Genomic DNA, 20,492 nt, shown 5'->3' with positions numbered 1-20,492 from the left:
ACCCGTCTAATGTGGGCATGTCCCCTATGCAGGCTCCCTGATCTGCACAAAACATCTGGTGTAAACATTTGTGGGGGTTAGTTGGAGATTCTCTGGGAACCCTTCCTTATCTGCCTAGGCCTTTGTTTACCTCCTACTTCTTTCAGAAGTAAGCCAAAATGTTTTTGATCATTTTCTAACGAAATATTTCTTAGAAGAAAATACATAATAAATGCATGGGATATAATCATTATTTTGAGAAGTCACTGGGTGATAAGGTAATTTTAAAACAGAAATGAGATTAAAGCATCATCAAATTGGTTCCAGAATGTGAGATTTCTTTCAACTGAGTTTGTTTTTCATCCACATTACCATAAAGTGAATGAAAAGTGTTAGTTCCCATCAGTAGCAAGATATTTAATAGTAACTTGAAATGAGAACTCTCCCTCCTCCATCCCCTGTTAACTTAGAAATATGGTCTTTGTGTGGGACAAGTAAAATTCAGACTCGATTTTTAGCTCTTTTTCTTATCATTTGTAAGTAATCTAAACTTTCCATTGCTCAATTTTATTTTTAACTCTTAAAATTGGACGGGCATTAGTAACTACCACCTAGGACTTTGTGAAATAAAAGTGACATAGTTAACTTAAATCACTTAGCATTGCACTGGGATTATAGTGAGTATTCAGTAAGTTTTAGCTAATGATATTTTTATTTCATAAAGAGACATGGTTTTGATTTATTGAAATGCTAACACAAAGCCCATTGAAACTCACGTTTTCAAATGTCATCATTGAGAATGACATCATTGTATCTGCATTATCATTTTGCTTGAACTTCTAGTTTATGCATCATAAGGAAACATACAGCAAAAAATAACAAATCTTATAAGAGAGACCAAAGATTTGCTCATTTCTTTTATGCAGGAGTTGGGGCTAAATTTATAGAAATCTCATGGTTAATTACAGTGTGTGTGGTAACCTTATAAAAATATCTATATTGAAGTTATGAAATCTAATCTGAGGACACAGGGATATGGTATAAAATATATAGAATCACACATTTTTTAGCAGTCAAGATATTCAACTTACATTCAATAATTTAGCAACTGATCAAATTTTTGAGATACCAAACTTCTTTTTCTTCATTTTTCACTTCTGCCTATTTTTCAATTTATTTATATATCTATTCTGGGAGAAAGAGTTAAGAGGAGGAAAATGCTAATCTAATAGGGTTACTTCTTAGCAGAGAGGAAAAAAATGAAAAGTTTAGATTGTGATGATAAATCCATTGTGGGTTGCCCACTTCACTAATATGCAGTAGCTATAATTCCTCGGTCTTCCACTGGCTGAGAGAATTAAGAGTTAGCTGATATGTTTTGACAGAGGTGGAGCACTTAATCTTAAAACTATTTCTCACAAAGGAGTGAATGGGCTTGCAATTGAAACTATGTCTTTCTCTATAAAAATACATGGAAGCTTTTACATTAAATTTTCTAATACCATAAACGTTAAAATATCTTCAGCCACATCAGTTTATTCACTATTTTTATTCATTGCTATTTCATTTTATATACAATTTGTTATACTAAACAAATATAACTCCAGGTAACTCAAAAGACAGCAAAACAACAACAAAACAACAACAGCAAAAGAACAACAAAAACCTATGGAGAATTTGTAAATTATGCTGAACATTTAATTGAAAATATTAGGCAGAATGTGTTTAAATAAATATATCTAGAGAAAAGGCACCAATGGAAACTAAATCCAATATACAAAGGGACAATGGCCTGACCATATATAAAAATAGAAACAAACCTCCTTATCTACAATAAACAGCCCAGTAAACCAGCCTTTTGTAAATCAGATTTGCAAGAAGTCAGATTGCTATCTCTAGTAACAACCCAGGAAGCTAAACAATTACTTATATAAAACAATCAGCTCCAAATGACCAGAATTGATTAATAACTGGCAGCTTTCCCAATTTTCGTCCTTGCTTCCAACTTTAGACCAACAGAGAAAGGTCAAACATGCACCTTTAACCAATGACTTCTAGTTATCCTGCCTACAGCTTCCCCAGGCCAACAGTCTCTAATGAGGACATGTGTGAAGCCTTCCCTATAAAATTTTTTTCTGTACAGCTTTCCCACTCCTTTGCTGGCCTTAAGTCTCTGCCAAAATGCAAGTGATGGAGCCAACTTTGTTGCTAGAGCAGTCTCTGAATGAATACTCTTTTTGCTTTCTTCATTTGGTTAAAATTAATCTATTTTCACACTATTAGAGCATCTATTCCAGGTCCATCAATGAGTAACATGCTTGCATACACTAAAAAGCTAATCTTCATAATATTCTTTGAGAAATTTTTTAAATAGCCATTTTACAGATATAGAGCACTATTTGCAGAAGTTAAATGGCTTCTCATTTTCTCCTGTTTTTACATCAAGCTACAGTAAATGCTTTTGGTGTATGACTGTTTAAAAAAGATTTGAGGCCAGGCATGGAGGTTCATACTTGTAATCACAGCACTTTGGGAGGCCAAGGTAGGCAGATCACTTGAGTTCTGGAATTCAAAGAGCAACCTTGGCAACATAGGGAAATTCCATCTTTGTAAAAAAATATATATATAAAAACGTAGCTGAGCGGGGTGGTGCACACCTGTGGTCCCAGCTACTGTGGAGGCAGAGATGTGAGGATCTCTTGAGCCTGGCATGTGGAGGTTGCAGTGAGCCAAGATCATGCTACTGCACTCCAGCCTTGGTGACAGAGTGAGATCCTGTCTCAAAAACAAAAAAATTAAGATAATATTAAAATTACATCTAACAATAGTAATAGCAGCTGTAAATTAGGTAAGTGTTTTCTAATATGACTTAAATTTGTATCCATCAACTTTCTGGACAAACAAACATTGTATTTTGAATTGATTCATTGCTTTCAAGTTGTAATTTATCAAAATCTATGTGGAATTTTATAAAATCAAAACCACTATAAAAATTACTTCTGTCTTTATTGATATTAGAACATATCAGCAGAAATAATTTGCTGGCCAAGCAGTAATTGCATTAATAAGCTTTTCATAGATAGTGGGTGGAACGCCTTATAAGAAAGTGTTATTATTTATGATATATGATATTGACAAGGAAAAAGGTAAAAATGAAAATGATGACTCTAAAAGTAGGGTAATATATATTTCTTTACCTGGCCTTATAAATACATCACAATTTTTTAAAAGTTAATTGATTATTACCCATATAAGATAGGCACTATTGCATTTAGAAAATGAGGAAACAAAGTCATAGAGATATTTAGAACATTATCCAAAGTTTCTCAATTAGTGCACAGTGAAATCTGTTTTCAAAATGCATTATTATTTTTTTGGTTTCAAAGTCCATCACGTATGCTCAAGAAACATTTGATCAAAATTCACTTTTAAGATATTTCATTAGCACATAATTTAGCCACAGAACTTAAAATGAAAGTAATTTATTTTCTAATTTAGCCATGTTAGAAAGAAAGGAACATGACATTTGCACATATTAGAAATTTCCATGAAAGTTATATAAAACCAGACTGGAAAACATTACGACAATATATGTGACAAATAAAGCTTTTAAAATACCTGAACATTAAATGATATTTAAACACAATTTCTTTTCGAAGGACTGAAAAAAATAAAAAGAAATCTACAGGTAATAATGTGGAATAAGTAATGATGAGTAAAGGTCAAATAAGTCCTTCTGTGATTTCTACTTTGTCCCAATAATTCCATCTAGTTAGCTCAAATCTCTATTTCTTGAATTGAAATCTATAAAAAGATTTATAGCATTTCAATAAACTATTTTTTGAAATTTCACTGTTGTAACCAGAAGTAACTAATTTGCCACTTAAAATTATAAATACGAGGGGACATAATTTGGTAATTTTGCATAGTGTACAGAAGGGAAGACAAAGTGCCTCCTTTACATACCTTAAAAGCTTTCTTCCCTCTCAAGAATAAAAGACTGGTTATTCATTACCTACTCATTGATCTTATTTTTAAAACTTTTAGTTATCTACTCTCCATTGGGCATGTGATAAAATTTTCATTTTGGGCTACAATTTTTTTAATAGAAAAGAAAAATTAATTGAGGTCTCCATCTTTGTCTCTTTCCATATCAGATCTTATAAGTGGAGGTAGATGGGCAAAAGGTGTAAGGCAGGTTTGAGATGCATTTTATAAGAAAACCACCTGGGAATTTCCGATATAAGACAAGTCCCAAACTGTAATCATATAATGGAAATAATATGCTTCAGTAACTCTGAAGCAAAACTACAGTGTAGTAGGCAGATCTCTAGCTTACATTATTCCTGTCTTCCACGGACTAGCTGTGTGACACCAGTCATTGCACCTGACTACTCTGTGGCAGTTTCTTCATCTGAAAGAAGAGGATGATAATAATAACAGAACCTCAGAAACTTTAAGGATTAAGGAGGTTAACATATATGTGTTGAATAGTAAACACCAGGGGAATATTACTTATTACTGTCAATATGAAATAAAGCAAATTATTTTAGATAATGAGCAGTAAGTTGAAAGTGTTCTTATGGCTATGGTCAAAAGAAATTGGATGCTGTTTGTTCTACTAGCTGTAATAATGTTCTTAGATAAAGAAGGAGACAAAAGAATTATCTTCTAGAAAAAGTTAACCATCATGTTTAGATCTAATCAATGAAATAAATTGATTAGACATAAATTTACTACTTATTCATGCTCTGTAATGGTCAGTGAATACTGGATTACAGCACTTATGCTGTCCCTATATCTGTGTAATTTTTTTCATTAAGGTGGACACTTCTCGAAAGCAGAGTTGTATCAAAATTCTTTGAGTCTTAAATGTATACTAATGTTTCACACACAGTGGTACTCATTATATGTTGAATGAATAAATGAATTTATAAAAGTAAAAAATGCATGGATTTCAAAGAAACAATGGAATTCACATAGAGTAGGCTTAACATTTAAAATAAAATATAAATTCTTTACAGAAGCCTCTTTCAAAACTTAAATCTACTTTTTAGAAATGATTCAGCAGCCTTTTCAATATGATTAAGTTCAAAGGACGGCATGGTTTTCTGTGTTTCTACTTCAACTTGACAGAAAGAGATTTGTACTTGTATTCTTACGAAAGAAAAGTAGAAAGCCTACTTGGTAGGGATTTTCATTTATTTATACACACATATGGTTTTATTAGGTGGAATTGTTTTTTAAAGTTAAGATTTGTTTTTAAATTAAGATGAGGAAAATGTTTTTCTTCTGTAATCTTGAAGGTATTTCAATGCACATGTTGCATTGTCCAAGGTTGTCTTCCAAAATTATATATAGGAAGATTGGCACATCTTTTGTAGGTATGGTATATTTTTAATCTAGGCATCACACTGATTTGAGCTATATAATTTTGAAATGTTAGTGCTTATAATCTATTTACATGATTTTATACCTCAGAAGTAATATAATATGTGTATATACTTCCTTCTTACCCTATTTGAGTCAATTCTTGCTCTGGAAGTATAAATGGGAGGTGGGATGTTGAAAGCCTGAGGGACTAAGTACTCCTCAGCATCCATCATATCTTCCAAATCTTCTTCATCCAAGAGATTCTGAAAGAACTTGCTGTCATTTGGACTGGGAAGCTTCATACGATCATCACCCTAAAAGATTACCATCAGACACAAACATGACTTTCTTTTTTTATCTTAAACATGTGGTCTCTGCAATTAATTTTTGTAATATCAAAACAAATCGTTGAAAAATTCATACAGGCATTTTAAAAAAACAAGTCTTTAGCACAACACCAGCCATTAAGAAACCTATAACATGCTTAGATATGACAGGGTCAAATCACAAATTTTATACTAGAATAATATGATAAATACCATTAATAATAAACCAAAATTCAAAAGTTGTTTTTAGGGAGGTAAAGTCAATTTCAGGTCTGAAAATAATTGTTCATTGCCCAGATCATGTGTGGGCTGCAACTTTAAACAATAAAAGGTGATTAACTTATCAACCTTTATGTTATTTGGTTGGTTTGATGCTGTAGGATTATTAGGACGATAGGGTCTATACTTTATTCTATAGCATGCTGGCTACATTATCAAAGCAGTGGCATTCAAAACTCACGGTGCAAGTGTCAAACAGAGTAAAGGTGTATGAAGCAGACACCAAAATCTTTGTTATGCTCTTTCTCACCTCATCTATTTCTTAAGTATTTTTCCTATAACAATTTCAGTTTATGAAAACTAATTTTGGGGAAAAATAAATGGAAATAAGTATCTTCTAAAACCTAGCTTTTATCTTTATGTCAGACTATTGATATGAAAATAAAGGCTACATTGTTTTACTGAGGAAACATAATTCACTCTAGTCCAAAGCTTATTTGTTTCTAGTTTAGGTGAAAATAGTCAGAATCATTTTTAAATTGTCCTGTTTTTCTAGTGTTAAATATAAAATGTTCCTTTGGGTGGTGGATGTGCATCAATTCATTTGAATTGAGTTATTGCTTGGATACTGCATATCTCTCCAAATGAAACAAAACATTTAAAAATATTTTTGGGGAAATTAATATACTGAATCTTTTGATTCATTGTCTTCAAGCATGGGCAACATTAAAACAAATCTGTCTTTTGTTCTGAAAAATGAAAATTATGCTAATGAACATGACTTACACTTAATAAAATCAAAGTCTAAAATCAGTGTCTCAGGATTTAGACCTTTTTATGTATATGTATAATCATAATTATCTGTTCAATATCAGTCACTGGAATACTAACGGAAGGTGCTAAAAGGCATCTTTGACATGAAGTAAAACTCTTTTCATAAGTTATTTCACCTGATAATCTGCTTAATTAATCAGTATGTTAGTGGCCATTTCCACAGTTCCAAAGTCCTGATATTATTCATATTTTGCAGTGAGTTTGCCATCGGCCTAGTCTTAAAGGCATAAATCAAATGTACTAACCTGAATAACTAGGTATCTTTGAGGGTCTCGAGCCATCCTTGAAAATTCGGCAGCCAGTTCCTTAAATTTAGGTCTACTGTCAGCATCAATCATCCAGCCTGGAAATTTACACAGTGAAAAATTTCACTATATCCATAATTAGAAGTTGAGATATAAATTTTATGCAAATATGAGCAAAAGTTTGAAAAATGTTGTTTTAATCATAATCTGAAAAATAAAGCTAGTAAAAGAAACAACTCAGTTGGTAAGGCTTTATCAGTTTCTTTGTTGATATTCCTAACTAAATGTAAGATACTGTAAAACAAAAGATAACTGTTTTCCTCTGATGTATATAGATGAGGTGACTACGATATATTATCATTTTGTATTAGGAGTGACATGGGAGAAAAGATTTGGTTACAATGCTTACACTAGCACAAAGGAGAAAAAGGGAATTAAAAGCAACTTTCTTGTCCTGGTGGGGGGGGGGAGGAAAAAAACTGATGCAAAGTGACTTACAGTAATGTCTGTTTCGCAATAGATATTAGCTTATCTTAGTACTAGCTTGTCTAGCATAAAAATACTATCAGCAAGTTTCAAGGTATGTATTAGTATTTAGCTGGGAGTCTAGATAAAGTAGACCTTATCTCTACAGTCTCTGCTAAGCTAATGAGATGACGAGAATAAAAGTGCAAAGCTTTCCTTGATTTTCCTGCCAAATGATCCGCTTAGGTGTTAAAACCCCCAAAGAAAGGTAAAACTCTCTATTAGGCAAAGTATTTCCTTGGTTTTACATAATTTCATCAGAGCTAAATTCTGATGAATTTAAATCATTTCCTATGCTAGTTATAGGATTAAATTATATAAAGCATGCATGTTTTTAAACTTTCTTCCATAGATGTCTATCAAACAATATTTGAGAGAATAAGGCTGCAAAGCTTGTTCCTTCCTTTTCTGGGAGTTTGGTTATTTCTATTCTGGAAATTCTTTGGATATAATTTTATATATCATTAACGTGATCTGCTTTTTTTCTCTCCAAACAAAGCTCAAATGCTCTGTATTCTATATGTGTTCATTTATAAAAATGCTTGGTAATGCCAAGATACTAATGAGAAAATAGGTGTTTCTGAAACAATTGAAGCCAAAAAAGGTTAAACACAGTTGAGGTATCGGTTTCTCTCCAACTAAATATTGAGTAAATAGAACTATGCTTAGTGAAAAGGGCATGCTGACCTGAACTGCAAAGAACATTTTTTATTTCCTCCCTCACTGTCAGAATGTATCACACATGTCATGAATATAAATCTGAGTAGACCTGGGTCCAAAGTCTCTTATTAATAAGATGCTTATTCACCTTCACCAGTTTGTTTCTTTGCTAACGCCATGTAAATCAGAAGGGGAAAACCTTAGATTATACAAGAGAGATTGCTGCATGTTAATCTCACTTAAATTAAGCCAGAAACTCCAGAGACTTCCGTAATTCTATTTAAATTAAGGATCTGAGCTTCAAAAATACATTTATAATACATATGTGTCTGGGGCACAGGAAGAAAAGAGTTTGATGTAAACAAATGATCAAATTGATAAAAGTAAACATTTATAATTTTTTTTGGCTCACTGTAGATTCATTTCTTCCCACTTCCCACTTTGTCCTGCTAATCTGCTCTTGACTAAAACTCGTAGAGCTGTTTCTATTAATTTTTAAAACTATCAGCTTCAAGCTTTTTTCCTTTATGTTTAGATCATTCATGTAGCCTGATATTTTCCCATAAAGATCACTAATGTTATTACTAACACTCATGTTAGTAATAACATTACTGTGTCTAATTACATCTCTTTACGACAGGCAATTTGACTGTCATGGAGATTATGAGAGTAAAAGACTCATAATTTTGACTTTATAGCATGGAAGAATATTACTTTATATTAATAATAGTCACAACAAACAGGAGTTTACATGTTCCCTTCATAATTGTTTTTGAACGGTTGTATTTTTCAATACAGAGAAACATTACATAGATTGAATAGTCTGTGCCATTACTATACTAAGAATGGTGATGGTGATGTTAACATTATTTTGCAATCTTACATTTGACCATAACCATGTAAACGTCAATAGTGCAGATGGGAGGTTGAGGCAAACGTTCTCCTTTCTCTAATAAATCAGGGATTTCTCGAGTTGGAATTCCATCATAGGGTTTTCCTCCAAAGGTCATCAGTTCCCATATAGTAACTCCTACATTGGAGAAAAGATTCTTATGTAAGCACATTAACAACATATTTTAAACAAACCAGCAATATACCTGTGATAAGAATGTTCCTTATAGATTAACCAAAAGACAGATTTTTTGTTGTTGTTTTTTGGTTGTTTTTACAAAAAAAACTCCACCAATTCCTATATCCATTATGAAAACCCCAATGTCTAGATCTTTGTGGGAGAAGTCAATTTTCTTAAACGTCTAAAAGAGACAATTTACAGTGGATGTCGCTATATAGAATCTGTTCCCCATTTCTAACTACAGGTAATATTAATGTTTGCTGATCCAAGTTATATTTCACTATACCATGTTACAATCCATAAAACGATTCATCTACTATATCTAGATATGTATTCAGTACCAATAAATATAATTGTGGGATAAGATATTGATTAATTTTGAGATTAGCATCTTTGCTATAGAACGTTTCCAGAATTACGGTATGTTATGAAAAAGAATTGTGACTCTAACTCACACAAAGAAAACAGCTGAATAAAACAGATATATTTCTTTAGCATATATGAGAGCCTGAGTGAGAAATGTTCCATATATAATAATATATAGTACATGTGACGTAGGCATCAACAAAATTGAAGGGGATAAAAGTAGTTTATTCTTTAGATAATAAAATTACTTTATAGAATCACTAGACATTGATTTTCTCTGAAAAAACAAATATCCTAAATGTTAACATGCAAACAGCCAGTTTTGATAATGATGGTTCTGATTTTAGCAATAATACATAACTAAATATCTTTTTTATGATATAATGATCATATAATCTACGATATTTTTCTTAAGGATAAAGACTTTTAAGTTCAGAAATAGCTAGCTGGGCACAATAATATATTACAAAGTGAATTCTGACTGATGTATATACACAGTCATCTTTTAATATAAAATCCTTTAGAGCTATGTTTTTTTTCCTACTGCCATCTGTAATGAATTATTTACTCAGGCTGAAGTCTTTTTTAGTTTATTTCTTGATAATAGAATATTAACTATGACCTGATTATTTTGGTTAATATTTAAATCTTAGGATTTTAGATATATTGTTAATATGAATCTAGTGACAATTTGACTCATTGTTATTAAATTTTTAATTTTGTATATTAAGGAATAGCTCCTAAAGCCTGTTATAAAAACTTTCTATGAGGCAGGCTGCAACAGGTTAAGTGGATGACTGTTCATCTCTAGTTAGTCATATATATATATATATTCTAAAATATATATTCTATATATATATATTTTTAGACAGGGTCTCAATCTGTCACCTGGGCTGGAGTAAAGTGGCATGATCACAGCTAACTGCAGCCTCAGCCTCCCCAGGCTCAGGTGACCTTTTCACCTCAGCCTCCCTAGTAGCTGGGACTATAGGCAAGATCCACCATGCCTGGCTGATTTTTGTATTTTTAGTAGATACAGGGTTTCACCATGTTACCCAGGCTGGTCTAAAACTCCTGGGTTCCAGCCATCTGCCCACCTCAGCCTCCCTAAATGCTAGGATTACAAGCATGAGACACCATGCCCGGCCTAGAATATATATTTAAGGAGAACATGTTATTAACTTAGGTAGGCGGTTATAAAAGATAGAGTGGGTACTCTCACACCTCTATCAGAACTCCCAATATAAGTGAGATACAAAGCAACTATAAATCAAAATAGAAAATATAATAAACAGAAAAATACAAACATAAAAGCCAAAATATAAAAAAACTCTACTTCATCTGATAATAATCCAAGTATATCTTTGTAAAGGTGACGATAGGGTTAAACAAGTATGGTTTCATGTGAGAGAACAATATTAGGGAAAGCTAAGTCAAAACATCCTCAAATTTTACTTGCAATTCCATTATCTTAAGATGTATATCACAGTCGATGCTTATTTTTATAAAAATAAAAATGCACCGAGTGGTAATTTTCCATAAAGGTGCACTGTAAACAAGATTATGCAACTTTCTCTGCCTTTTATGCCTTTTGCAATCAACTATGATATATCATAAAATTTTAAAAATGCTTTATGAATATGGGTTGATGACCTGGGCTGTGTTTCAAAACAGGGTACTACCTATTTACTTATTTTTCTGAACAGTTCCTGGGATTTTTGCAACTCAACATGAAGAAAAATGTTATAGTCTGAGTAACAAGATTTTCCCCAAAAGACAAATTTTACTATTAAAAATATGACTGTTCTGTTGACGTTATATATACTTTCAGCTAATTTAAATTCGCCTTCAGGGGATTGCCACATTTGATTCAGGGAATTGTAAGTAGAAAAAGAAGAAAAAGAAAAAAGTATATACATATATAAAATATATGATATATAAGATATACAAATCTGACTTAATATATATTCTACAAAGCTATCTATATCATGTAACATATAAATGCTAATATAGATACTAATCCATATCATAATACATAAATCTATCATAGAATATATGTAATAGATGTCTTTTTCTATTCACTTCTTACAATAGTTTAGCAAGTAAGTTTTGTCAAGCATTTCCACTACATTTTTCTATATCTCAGACACACAACACTTTCTATTTCTGAGTAAAATAAACACATGAAGCTTTCAAGAAAATTTTAACACCTCGTATGGCATACATATGTGGGAAGAATAACCCATTTGATTGAAATGTCTTAAATACTTTTTTTTAAAGATAATTACTTCTTTCCTAGAGAAGTATAAGCTCTTAAGTGATTGTTTTATATCTTTTTTCCCAACAATGCAAAAAAAGATAAAACGTTTAAGTTTGAGTAAAATAAATTGTACCATACGTTTAAATCTCACCACCACCCTTTTACTTAAGTGGGCATGAAGCTTTTTTATTTGTAAGCAATGCTAATTTTATATCATCTATTTAAACGGAAACATACCGACTCCTTGGTAACACTGGACTTAAATTGTAAGTAGCCAGACAGATGCTAAATAGCTCATCTTAACAATTAAGTTAAACTCAATAAAATAAATGTTCTAATTATAAATATCACTTTTCCAGTTCATATTATTCACTTTGTAACATTTCTGTTACTCCACAAGTAGTTTGTAAATTAAAATTAATGTTGCAATTAGAAGTCTTCTCTTTACCATGTTCATTGCTCTCACTGTCAGTAATTTTTGTTATGACAATAATTTGTTTTCCACTACAGAACATAAATTCTCATATGCCATAAAACCCACAAAAACTTGATTTTGTTTTTATTTGAATATTTACTGTATTGAGTTATGTTTTCAAAAGTTGCTTAAAGTTAACACCATGACATTATATGAAATTGTCCATAAACTAAAATTGGCTGAATTTTTTTTCTGTCAAAATGATCAGGCAAGTTCCTACCAAACCAAAGCTTATAGAAAACACCTCAGCAGTGATATTAGTATATTATATTGCATAACAGAAATAACAGAAAAGGGCAGATAGCAATGATATTTAGAATATTTTGTTGTTCAATGAGTACACATGGACACAGGGAGGAGAATATCACACACAAGGGCCTGTCGAAGGGTGAGGGAAAGGGGAGGGAGAGCATTAGGACAAATACCTAATGCATGCGGGGCTTAAAACCTAGATGACATGTTGATAGGAAACCATCATGGCACATATATACCTATGTAACGAACCTGCACGTTCTGTACAAGTATCTTAGAACTTAAATAAAGTAAAATGGAATATTTTGTTATTTTTCAATGAGAAAGCAAAGTTAACTCCTGTAGGAAATTAGGCTTATAAATGGGTATTTATAACATAACAAAATAATTTAGCTTAAGATATTTCACATGAATTTAACATACATATTTTTGCCTTATAAGCTTTAATTCACAAAGATGATTTATTTACCATAGCTCCAAACGTCACTCTGATGGGTGAATTTCCTGTAATGTATACACTCCAGAGCCATCCATTTAATTGGCATCTATAGAGAAGTAAGAAGTAAAAGTTTTATAATTACATTAAAAATTCACTTCTATATGTATTTCCTAAATGTGAGTCTCTGGGCTGGCCTTAATCATATTTTTTTATTGTGCATATGTAGATATAACTATATAAGTTATATAACTATATGTTAATTCTATAACTGTTAATTTATAAAACTCACAAAATAAAGATGTACTATACGTATTTTTAAATTTTATTTATTTTTGAGACAGGGTCTCCTTCTCTCACACAGGCTGGAGTGCAATAGCACAATCTCAGCTGACTGCAATCTCTGCCTACCAGGCTCAAGTGATTCTCCCACCTTAGCCTCTGAGTAGCCGGGACCACAGGTGTGTGCCACCATGCCTGGCTAATATTTGCATTTTTTTAGAGATGGGGTTTCATCATATTGCCCAGGCTGGCCTAGAACCCCTGAGCTGAAGTGATCCGCCCACTTTGACCTATTAAAATGCCAGGATTACAGGCATGAGCCACCCTGCCCGGTCATACTTACATTTAAAAAAAAAAAAAAAAAAAGCTTTATAAACAATTAAAGGTAAAAATAATTAAGTAGGGATAACTTTCTATAGTTCTTGATTAATGTTCAGTAATTAATTTGCTGGCAAATTTGACTGACAATAACAAGTCTAAATATCTACTACACATACTTCTAAAAATGTATTTATAGATTTTTCTCTAAAAATGAGATTTGTTATATTTTCAGTTATCCCTTTCACCCTCAGACATATTTTGGGCCACCAGTACAATGGACTCGTTCTATACTTGCTCCTTCCCTTCTCCTCTCATATAATTTGGCCACTAAAATGCCTAAAATCATGAATTCCAAAGTTAGCCTTGCTTTGCTTTCCAGCTTCAAATGACCTCTCTCATCTTGATTAGTCAGTATTGAAAATATGTACCATTTTCAAAATAGGAACTATATAAAAGAATGTGAGAGGATCAGCACAAATCTATCATCACTACAAGAAAAACAACTCAACCCACATATCCTGCTGATGATGGGTCAGCAGAATGAGTTTCAACTATGAAGGGCAGCATTATATAGCTGAGAATATAATTAGATTCTATGGAATAAAGATAAACACTTCCACTTTGCAGTTGAAAGCTTAAAACTAAATAGGCCTTTGAAATCATGAGGTTGGCTGCTCACCAAGGTGACACCAAGGTAACTCTATGACAGAATCATGGTATTCAGTGAAAGGGAACAGAAGACACATTGAAAGTAATTTCCCTATGGGCAAGGAGTTAGAGACTTTATGGACTACAGACACTGTGTTAAAGAAGTAAGTTTAAATCACAGGTAGCTTGATAAAGACTTAATGGTTACCAAGCATTTAAAGCTATAATGAATCTTGCTTTAGACAAATCTTACGTCTCAAATCTTATATTCTCAAGACAAGTGAAGTCAGGTGATTTATAGACTTCAACGTCTGTGCAGTCTTATAGTGAATTTCAAAGCTGTGGTTTCAGACTACTGCAATTTAGTAGCAAACAGGCCAAATAGGCTAATAAAATCAAGGAAAAGCCAGATAATTCCTCAACACTGTAGGTAGTTTAAAAAATTTTTGTGTTACTTTGTCTTATGATGAAGTTAAGTATTTGGAACCCTATCATTGCAAAATATTTATAATATATATTTTAATGGTCCCTGATAAATAAGGCATATAATAAATATATTTATATGACACAAAAATAACTGGGTTTTTTGTTAGTGTAAGCTTAAAGGTCACCATAAGCTAAAATTGCATTTGCTTATTTTATTTCAACTGCCTGATATTAAGTTTGTCAGGTGAAGCTAGAGGGCTCTCCCTAGGAAGTCTAGTCCTAATAGATTGTCCAAGAAAGGCACGCTAAAGAGAGGGTTAATAAGGAAATACAAGATATGGGACTAAGGCATGGATTGAGACCTCATGTTGGATGAAACAGGCAGGAACGCCATTGTCAGACAGGGGCTGAGACTAGAGGGTCAGGAAAGGTAGATGAGGCAATGGCTCTGTTCAGGGTTCTTTGTAGTACTTGAGTTTTTCTCTGAGAGAGAAGCTATGTTCTCTATAAGAGTCAGTGCTATGGGCTTTAGATCAACGGGACAATTTCTACAGCCATGCATCAAAGTTTAATTTCTAGAATCCCTAAGGATACACCCACTTCCCATCCCTGGATCTAACATGAAGGTCACATGGGTACAGACACACATCACCTTATTTTAGCTACTTTTGAGAAACGAAAGTTGGTAATGTATGGTATATATGATATACACATACATATACATAACCTGGGCAGGGGAAAAGGCAAATGGTAGAACTAAGGTTTTATAATCTCCTAAGCCTCAGGCTTATTGGTTTCTTGTATAAAATATAAGGAGAGAAAAGGATATTAAACTGTATTTTCAAGCAATATTGCTTTCAAAATGATACTCACCTTTCCTCCATCAGCATTGTACTCTTTTTCATCTCCTTCTAAGAGTCTGGCTAGTCCAAAATCTGTGATTTTCACATGGTTTGGAGATTTCACTAAGACATTGCGGGCTGCCAAATCCCGATGAACAAGCCGTCTTTCTTCCAGGTACATCATTCCCTGAAAAACATCAAGTTCCTTAATGACATAGTTCGTTAATGCCTAGGCTTTTCCTTTTGTCTAAAAAAGAAGTCTCTTAGCCTTCAGTTGGAAGTGCCTAATTTTTCGAGTGAAGCCAGAATTCTAGAATATTTTCAAAATTAGAGAAAACCTGATTTTGGGGGACAGCAAACCACAAATAGCTTTTGATCTTTTCTCCCTAAAGTCCTATGAGACAAACAAATTACTTGCCCATGAGCTAAATGTTAGATGATTATTTTCCAAGCAACTTGATATCCTTTTGCAAACACTTTCGTTAGTGAGGTGTACAGGTGTTGTAGTAGATAAGCTAACATATAGTTGGATTGACCCACATATTCATAATCATTTTCTTCTGAATAATTTCTGCTTCATGTCATTTTCTCCCTACATATCCAAACAAATACCTCTATAATTTTTAGAAATATTTCATTTGAGGTTTGATGGTGCCAAAATCGCCATCATAGATTCTGTGGAGGCTGAATAATTATACTATTCTCTTTATACTATTATACTAAGAATTATGCTATTCTTATTAATTATGCACAGAATAAAGTATATACTCTAGGAGTCTTAAAAACCTATAATTTTTAAGAAGGCTTCTATGACATCAGTAGTCATTATGAGGATTCACTGTGAAATTACACAGGTTGTAGTGACACTGAATTAGCCTTTAATATTTTGCCTTTATAAAACATACAGGGAAATTAAAAATAAAATTTGCTACTGTTGAACAGCAAGAGGCACAGCTTGCTCTCTTCAATACATGAATATATAACAATATATAACATGTTACATATTAATATCTATACAAATTCAGAAAAAAATGTTCCATAGTAGAATTATTAATTGTACTTCGGTAGCAGGTGAACTAAGAGTTGCTAAACAATTATTTTTAACAAAAGAGCTTATGTAAAACTAAGGAAATAAACCTGAAGCCTAGATTAGAGTGAATATATTTTTGTTTAAGAGTTAGGGGAAATTCTATATTTGATGATTTTAGTTGTAAAAAGGTCATCATTTAAAAACAGATTCGAATTATTATAAAATGGTGGAAGCATACTCTATGCCAATTGCAAATAAATGCTGTTGGCAGTTAACATTACAACTGCAGGACTTTGAAGGATTAATGTTTTCTGATATCAAAACAAAAGCTGTGGAAAAGAGACACATAAATCACACAGGTCAAAAAACTATGAACCGTATACCTGGTGTAGTATAAAGAGAAGATTACCTCAAACAGCATCATGAGCCAAACTCCATATAAATGCACATTAAACACAACCAGTGGAGATACTGCCTGATATGGTCTAATCAGTCAACAGTTGGGTGACACTCTGAGTATTAGTGTTTTCTGAAATCAACTTGGAACTGAGATTTACGGGACTTTTGCCCTCTCTCCTAAACAGTGCTTTGTGGTTGAGTAAATTAGAAATTCCTAGAATAAAGTACATCTGAGAACATATAGCCCTTATATGACTTAAAGGATCAAAAAAAAAAAGTAAATGCATTGCCTTGGAGATAAAGTATTTTCATGTTTTCTCAGATGATCCTATCCTTTGAAGAAATGTTCATGAAACATTCATTGTTCTCTTTCTCATCACCTGCATATCAGAACATAGGATATATGTTGGCAACAGGTTAACATGTACTATGTGCTATTTGCAAGGCACTGAGAAGACAAAAAAGAGATAAGATCTGTACATTAAAGGAGAACAGAGGCTAATTAATAAAGTGGGCAGATAGGACTTGAATGGACTGATGTGATACATGCAAGGCATTTAAGAACTGTATTCTGAGTCCCTTATGTAGTATAGCTTAGCAAGTGACTAGGAGGAGAGACTTCAAAGCATTACTGAGGCCTAAGTAAGGCTTGAATGATGTCTTGCAGTTGGACAAAGTGAGGATAAAACTGCAGGCAAAAAAAACAAGCACAGGGGCAGCAGCACCATGGTGTACTTGGACAAAGATATGCCATTCTGTAATTCTAAAGTATAATGTATGAGGGTGGGACAGTGGTGAGCAGTGGAAGTGAAAACAGAAGAGGCAGGGTCCAAGAAGGGTCCCTTATATGTCATGGTAAGGAACTTAGACTTTTGTATTTCATGCAGTACACAATTAGGTGATGTGGAATTTCTTTTTAAAAGGAGAGAGAGAGATTATTGTTGGACTCAAACACCACTCTGGTGTCAGTACAGAGAACGGACTGGACACCAGTGCAGCTGAAGGCAGGAGCCGTTGCCACAATACAGAAGCAACTTGATGGAAGTGTACAATAAAGGTTGCAAACTGTCAGTCCATGCGCTACATCCGTTTTTCAGATTTTTTTTTCTTTAGTTCTCACACTGGGCATGGGTTAGTCATTCTCTTTAGCCAAGACCAACTGCACCCCATGAGGGCAATTCGACCCCATTTTTCAATATCCCACCAGAATTCTGCTTCCATCACTTAAAACACTCATCTGCTCCTACTAAGCTGCTCCTAGTTTAGTTCAACTAAACTAGGCCAGAAGGAATATATCAAGGAATATTTATAAAATAATCATCCTTGGTATTTGTTTGAACAATGAAGAAAGAATACATAGAGAACAATTTGGTTTCTAGACTTCTGTAATTTAGGTGGATAATGATCACTTGAACCACATATTCTAATAAAAATATCATTTTTATATTTCTTAAACATGCGCAGGAAGACTGAGATGTACTTTGCCAATAGCGAACTAAAGCACATTCACCAAGAAATTTAAAACTGCTATGTTCTGAATGGTTTTATGTCCTTCCTCAAATTTGTATGTTGAAATTCTAGCCCCCAAAGTGATGGTGTTAGGAGGTGGGGCCTTTGAAAAGTGATTAGGTCATAAGAGTAGAGCCTCATGAATGATAGTAGCACCCTTATAAATGAGACCTCAGAGATCTGTTGCTTCTTCGGCCAGGTGAGGTTACAGTAGCTACGAACAACCAGGAATCAGGTCGTCCACTAGATACTAAATTTTCTGGTACCATCATATGAGACTTCCCAGTCTCCCAAACTATGAGAAATAAATTTCTGTTTGTGGTATTTTGTTATAGCAGCCTGCACAGACTGACAGTATAATGACAAACTCTACAATACAAAAAAAAAAAAAAAAAAAAAAAAAAAAAAAAAAAAAAAAAAAAAAAAAAAAAAAAAAAAAAAAAAAAAAAAAAACTTCAAAAACTCCAAAAGTTCTTTGAAATTCTATACACAAAGCCTCAGCAGGTGATAGACTATCCTGAGGCTAACTACTATGTGTCCAGAAAATATATTTTCTTCAAAATAACAAGAACTCAATTTAAAGAAACTAGGTGACAATCTCTAGGCAGTTTCTTTCACCCACCTGACCATCACTAAAAGCAATAAGAACAGAAGTATCTATATATTAGCAAACCATTAAAATACATGTTTATGGTTGCTTTGTAACAATGAAACATCATTATACAGATGCATACTTTCAGATTATTGCTTACTACAGCCATCTTAGTCCTACTTTCACACCTTGAGAGTGTTGAATCACCTATGGATTGCTCATAATAGCTTTCTCCATATCAGTCATTAAATAGGATTTTCTTACTGGAAGATCTCATTTGAGTCACGCTCTCTGCTAAGTTCCTTCAAAATGAAATCACTCTCCAAAATCAGAGTGTCATCCAACTAAGGTAGCAGACACTTATTAGAAATAACAGCTACAAAAACAAACTGGATGAAGTCCCTGGAAGTTTTAAGATGAACAAATAAGGGTCATTCATCATGATGCTGTGTTGGTGGGTAAAGAAACCTTATACTCTGCCCTATAGCAATTCCCATGTCCATGCCAGACCAGCTTGAGTAAAGTATATTATGAGAAGAATAAAACTGTCAGCAATCACAGCTAACATTGACCCAGTACTTAGAACGCAATAGTAATGAAAGCAAGTGTTGCTACATTGGTTGGTTAACTTAATCCTATGAGATACATACTGCTGTCGTATTTTAAAGATGAGAAAACTAAGTCTAAGTGAGGTCAAGTTACTTGCTCCAAGTTATCTAATCAGGGGCTCCCAAGCTCCGGGCCATGGACCAGCACCAGTCCATGGCCTGTTAGGAACTGGGCTGCACAGCAGGAGATGAGTGGCAGGCCAGTGAGCATTACTGCCAGAGCTCTGTGTGCTATCAGATTAGTGGCGGCGGCATTAGATTCTCATAGGAAGCTGAACCCAGATGTGAACTGTGCATGTGAGGGATCTAGACTGTACACTCCTTATGAGAATCTAATGTCTGATGATCCAAGCTGAAAAAGTTTCATACTGAAACTATCTCCCCTACTGGGCCCCCACAAACGCGGTCCCTGGTGCCAAAAAGGTTGGGGACTGCTGATCTAGCTAATGCATGGTAGAAGTTGGATTGAATCCCTTGCTGTGATGACGATAAAGTCTATACTTATAAGCCTATCTTCCCTCTTATTGGGTCACAGGATTATGTGGGCACAGAGAAATTAATGAACATAGTGAAGTCAGTTTTTTTCTTTTTTTTTTTGGAGACAAGGCCTAGCTCTGTCATCTAGGACGGAGTGCAGTGGCATGATCAGGGCTCACTGCAGCCTCAACTTCCTGGCCTCAAGCAATCCTTCTGCCTCAGACTTCCAAAGTATTGGGAATATAAGCATAAACCACCGCATCCAGCCTTTTGAAGTCATATAGCTTTAAAAGACCCTAGTACTTTGGCAAAAAAAAAAAAAAAAAAAAAAAAAAA

General features: G+C 33.4%; 1 protein-coding gene across 4 annotated transcripts in view; it reads right to left on the bottom strand.

The window, feature by feature from the left end:
• Positions 1–20,492, bottom strand: part of ERBB4 (erb-b2 receptor tyrosine kinase 4) — a 1,210,589-nt gene that overhangs the window by 41,083 nt on the left and 1,149,014 nt on the right. For all 4 annotated transcript variants that reach the window (XM_017535013.2, XM_017535015.2, XM_017535010.2 and 1 more), the window contains exons 21-25: positions 15,573–15,728; positions 13,056–13,131; positions 9,045–9,191; positions 6,977–7,074; positions 5,496–5,666 (exon numbers count right to left, since the gene is read on the bottom strand). In XM_017535013.2, the coding sequence (XP_017390502.1) occupies positions 5,496–5,666; positions 6,977–7,074; positions 9,045–9,191; positions 13,056–13,131; positions 15,573–15,728 (648 nt within the window). The remainder of the gene's footprint in view (positions 1–5,495; positions 5,667–6,976; positions 7,075–9,044; positions 9,192–13,055; positions 13,132–15,572; positions 15,729–20,492) is intronic.

This window comes from Cebus imitator, unplaced genomic scaffold, assembly GCF_001604975.1.
Source record: "Cebus imitator isolate Cc_AM_T3 unplaced genomic scaffold, Cebus_imitator-1.0 Scaffold89, whole genome shotgun sequence".
Lineage (NCBI taxonomy): Eukaryota > Metazoa > Chordata > Mammalia > Primates > Cebidae > Cebus > Cebus imitator.
The sequence above is the reverse complement of the archived record's forward strand: the minus strand, read 5'-3'. Positions and strand labels throughout refer to the sequence as shown.